The sequence below is a fragment of the Micropterus dolomieu genome, linkage group LG17 (genome assembly GCF_021292245.1).
Source record: "Micropterus dolomieu isolate WLL.071019.BEF.003 ecotype Adirondacks linkage group LG17, ASM2129224v1, whole genome shotgun sequence".
NCBI lineage: Eukaryota > Metazoa > Chordata > Actinopteri > Centrarchiformes > Centrarchidae > Micropterus > Micropterus dolomieu.
In genome coordinates this window covers 36,718,927-36,723,244 of record NC_060166.1, presented here as the reverse complement: position 1 = coordinate 36,723,244, position 4,318 = coordinate 36,718,927, and the positions used below count along the sequence as shown (strand labels likewise).

The 4,318-nt window shown below is 51.0% G+C and overlaps 1 protein-coding gene across 2 annotated transcripts in view; it reads right to left on the bottom strand.

Moving 5' to 3' along the window:
* The window catches only part of abcc5 (ATP-binding cassette, sub-family C (CFTR/MRP), member 5), a 28,449-nt gene that overhangs the window by 1,060 nt on the left and 23,071 nt on the right, over positions 1-4,318 (bottom strand). For both annotated transcript variants that reach the window (XM_046074999.1, XM_046075000.1), the window contains 2 exons: positions 1,984-2,148; positions 13-1,607 (listed from right to left, as the gene is read on the bottom strand). In XM_046074999.1, the coding sequence (XP_045930955.1) occupies positions 1,506-1,607; positions 1,984-2,148 (267 nt within the window). In that variant the 3' untranslated portion in view covers positions 13-1,505. The remainder of the gene's footprint in view (positions 1-12; positions 1,608-1,983; positions 2,149-4,318) is intronic.

The following is a 4,318-nucleotide window of genomic DNA, read 5'->3' as shown; positions in this document are numbered from 1 at the left end:
CCTGCAGGTCACCGGGAGCAGAAACACCTGCAGGTCACCTGGAGCAGAAGCACCTGCAGGTCACCTGGAGCACAAACACCTGCAGGTCACCTGGAGCACAAACACCTGCAGGTCACCTGGAGCAGAAACACCTGCAGGTCACCTGGAGCAGAAACACCTGCAGGTCACCGGGAGCACAAACACCTGCAGGTCACCGGGAGCACAAACACCTGCAGGTCACCGGGAGCAGAAACACCTGCAGGTCACCTGGAGCAGAAGCACCTGCAGGTCACCGGGAGCACAAACACCTGCAGGTCACCTGGAGCAGAAACACCTGCAGGTCACCTGGAGCACAAACACCTGCAGGTCACCTGGAGCAGAAACACCTGCAGGTCATCTGGAGCAGAAACACCTGCAGGTCACCGGGAGCAGATGCACCTGCAGGTGACAGATCCAGCTTTTCCCAAAGAATAAAGGTGATGCACGAACTAACACCTGTGTTTCTGAGGAGAGAAGCTCACGTGGCGCTTCAGCAACACTTGAATCTCACGAAACCTGACACAAGTCATCCAGTTTGTCTCAGCTGATCCCCAAACAAGGCGTGACGTCCTCACCCTGCACAGAGATCAGAAGTCGGGGGAGACGGCTGGACGCAGGCGGTCAGGTGGTCTCGTGGTCAACGACACGTAACTGCAGCGTCTCCAGTGTTTCACACGTCCTGCACTCACATATCGATCGCAGATCGATGGATGGACAGGAAGGCAGCGCGTCGTGTCTCTGGCTTCTGGCTGAGGTTGACTTTTTAACTATTATAAACTAATCTGTCCTCCTCCTTCTTCTTCTGCTGCGTTCCTCATTAAAAGACAGTCAGAGCGTACTTCCTGTTGCAGGTGAGTTATGTCCGGATCCTGATCTCCGCTCTCCACAAGCCGGCGTTAAAACATAAAGGGAAACAAACATGAAGTTTCTGGGAGTCAGAAGCTGTCTGATAAAAACGAGGAAACTGATCATTTGAAACGACCTCTGGGCCACAGGTCATTTAAATAATCAGTTTCCTCTGCAGGAGCCTGGAACAGCTTCAGACAGCCGGGCCCCTCGGGGCCTCGGCCCCGAAGTAAAACATGTAAAATGACGGTCCAGGGTTTAGGGGGGCGACTCAAGTGATTCACACACCTGGTTCCCATCAGGTCACCAACAGAGCGACGACGTCACCAAACAATATGTCCCATGATGCAAAGAGGCAGCAGTGAGGAAGATGAAGATGATGAAGACACAGATTCAACAGACGTGTTTCAGCCTGAATATTTTAGTTTTATACAGATCAGTATTCTACACCCAGAGCCGCCCTGCTGTCAGCGTCACTCTGCGTCCTGCTTTAGCTATAACATAGAGTACAGAAGAGGACCAGGACCAGGACCAGGACCATCACATCAGTCCGACCTCGAATGTGATCTTTGTTGTCCCGTTAAATAAACATCTACAGAAACTAGACTTCCTGTAATCCAGCGCGCTCTTCATCCTCCTCCTCATCCTCGGACGGAGATCTTGTTTTCCACGGCGGCCAGCATGGAGCACAGCCGAGAGTTCTCATTGGCCAGCAGCTTGGACGGCTCGTCAAACTCCGCCACCTGAACCAATCAGAGCAGAGGTGTCAGTTTCAGGACAAGGATTACACAGTTTGCACGGACCCTGGTGCGTCCCCGTGCACAGAGTGTAAAAGCAGCGGTGAACTGGGCCCGTCGGAGAGGATCTACCTGCAGACTCATCTACCCGGGGCAGGAAACCTCTCAACTGAAGTAGGTTCATCAGAAAATGTGAGGTTCATGAGAACCAGATCCCTTACTGGTCTTTTCTGAGTCAGGTATAGACAGTGTAAAGCTAACAAGAGCCGAATGTCAACATGAACCCTGGTGTGCAGCGTGAGAAGAGTTCCAGCTCCCAGACTAAACCTCTAACCCCCCCAGACCTGCTGGACTCCTGTTGGACTCCTGCGGGCTGGCGTACCTGTCCCTGGTTGAGCACCATGATGCGGTCTGAGGCAAGGACGGTGTGCAGGCGGTGGGCGATGGTCAGGGTGGTGCAGTCCTGGAACGAGCTCCTGATGGTCTCCTGGATCAGAGCGTCCGTCTCCGCATCCATGGCTGCTGTGGCCTCGTCAAGGATCAGGACCTGAGAGACCAGAACCAGGGCAGGAGGGCTCAGAGGGTTACTGACTGTCTCTCACCTGTCTTTCTCTCACCTATCTCCTTTACCTGTCTGTCTCTCTCACCTGTCTGTCTCTCACCTGTCTCCTTTACCTGTCTGTCTCTCTCTCACCTGTTTGTCTCTCACTTGTCTGTCTGTCACTTGTCTGTCTCTCACTTGTCTCTCTCTCACCTGTTTGTCTCTCACCTGTCTGTCTCTCACCTGTTTGCCTCTCACCTGTCTCCTTTACCTGTCTGTCTCTCTCTCACCTGTTTGTCTCTCACTTGTCTGTCTCTCACTTGTCTCTCTCTCACTTGTCTCTCTCTCACCTGTTTGTCTCTCACCTGTCTGTCTCTCACCTGTTTGCCTCTCACCTGTCTGTCTCTCACCTGTCTCTCTCTCACCTGTTTGTCTCTCACCTTTTTGTCTCTCACCTGTCTCTCTCTCTCACTTGTTTGTCTCTCACCTTTTTGTCTCTCACCTGTTTGTCTCTCACTTGTCTGTCTCTCACCTATCTCTCTCTCACCTGTTTGTCTCTCACCTTTTTGTCTCTCACCTGTTTGTCTCTCACTTGTCTCTCTCTCACCTGTCTCTCTCTCACTTGTCTCTCTCTCACCTGTCTCTCTCTCACCTGTATGTCTCTCACTTATCTGTCTCTCTCTCACTTGTCTGTCTCTCACCTGTCTGTCTCTCACCTGTCTGTCTCTCACCTTTTTGTCTCTCACTTGTCTGTCTCTCACCTGTTTGTCTATCACCTGTCTCTCTCTCACCTGTCTTTCTCTCACTTGTCTCTCTCTCACCTGTCTGTCTCTCACCTTTTTGTCTCTCACCTGTTAGTCTCTCACTTGTCTGTCATTAACCTGTCTCTCTCTCACCTGTTTGCATCTCACTTTTCTGTCTCTCACCTGTCTCTCTCTCTCACCTGTTTGTTTTTCACCTGTCTCTCTCTGTCACCTTTTTGTCTCTCACCTTTTTGTCTCTCACCTGTCTCTCTCTCACCTGTCTGTCTCTCACTTGTCTGTCACTCACCTGTCTCTCTCTCACTTGTCTCTCTCTCACCTGTTTGCCTCTCACTTGTCTGTCTCTCACCTGTCTCTCTGTCACATGTCTGTCTCTCACCTGTCTCTCTCTCACCTGTCTCTCTCTCACTTGTCTGTCTCTCACCTGTCTCTCTCTCACCTGTCTGTCTCTCACTTGTCTGTCACTCACCTGTCTCTCTCTCACCTGTTTGCCTCTCACTTGTCTGTCTCTCACCTGTCTGTTTCTCACTTGTCTGTCTCTCTGTCACCTGTCTGTCTCTCACTTGTCTCTCTCTCTCACCTTTTTGTCTCTCACCTGTTTGTCTCTCACTTGTCTGTCTCTCACCTGTCTCTCTCTCACATGTTTGTCTCTCACCTGTTTGTCTCTCACCTTTTTGTCTCTCACCTTTTTGTCTCTCACCTGTCTCTCTCTCACTTGTCTGTCACTCACCTGTCTCTCTCTCACCTGTCTGTCTCTCACTTGTCTGTCACTCACCTGTCTCTCTCTCACTTGTCTCTCTCTCACCTGTTTGCCTCTCACTTGTCTGTCTCTCACCTGTCTCTCTCTCACCTGTTTGTCTCTCACCTGTCTGTCTCTCACTTGTCTGTCTCTCACCTGTTTGTCTCTCACCTGTTTGTCTCTCACTTGTCTGTCTCTCACCTGTCTCTCTGTCACTTGTCTGTCTCTCACCTGTTTGCCTCTCACTTGTCTGTCTCTCACCTTTTTGTCTCTCTCACCTGTTTGTCTCTCACTTGTCTGTCTCTCACTTGTCTGTCTCTCACCTGTTTGTCTCTCACTTGTCTGTCTCTCACCTGTCTCTCTCTCACTTGTCTGTCTCTCACCTGTCTCTCTCTCACCTGTTTGTCTCTCACCTGTCTGTCTCTCACCTGTTTGTCTCTCACTTGTCTGTCTCTCTCTCACTTTTCTGTCTCTCACCTGTCTCTCTCTCACCTGTTTGTCTCTCACTTGTCTGTCTCTCTCTCACTTTTCTGTCTCTCACCTGTCTCTCTCTCACCTGTTTGCCTCTCACTTGTCTGTCTCTCACCTGTTTGCCTCTCACTTGTCTGTCTCTCACCTGTCTCTCTGTCACATGTCTGTCTCTCACCTGTCTCTCTCTCACCTGTCTCTCTCTCAC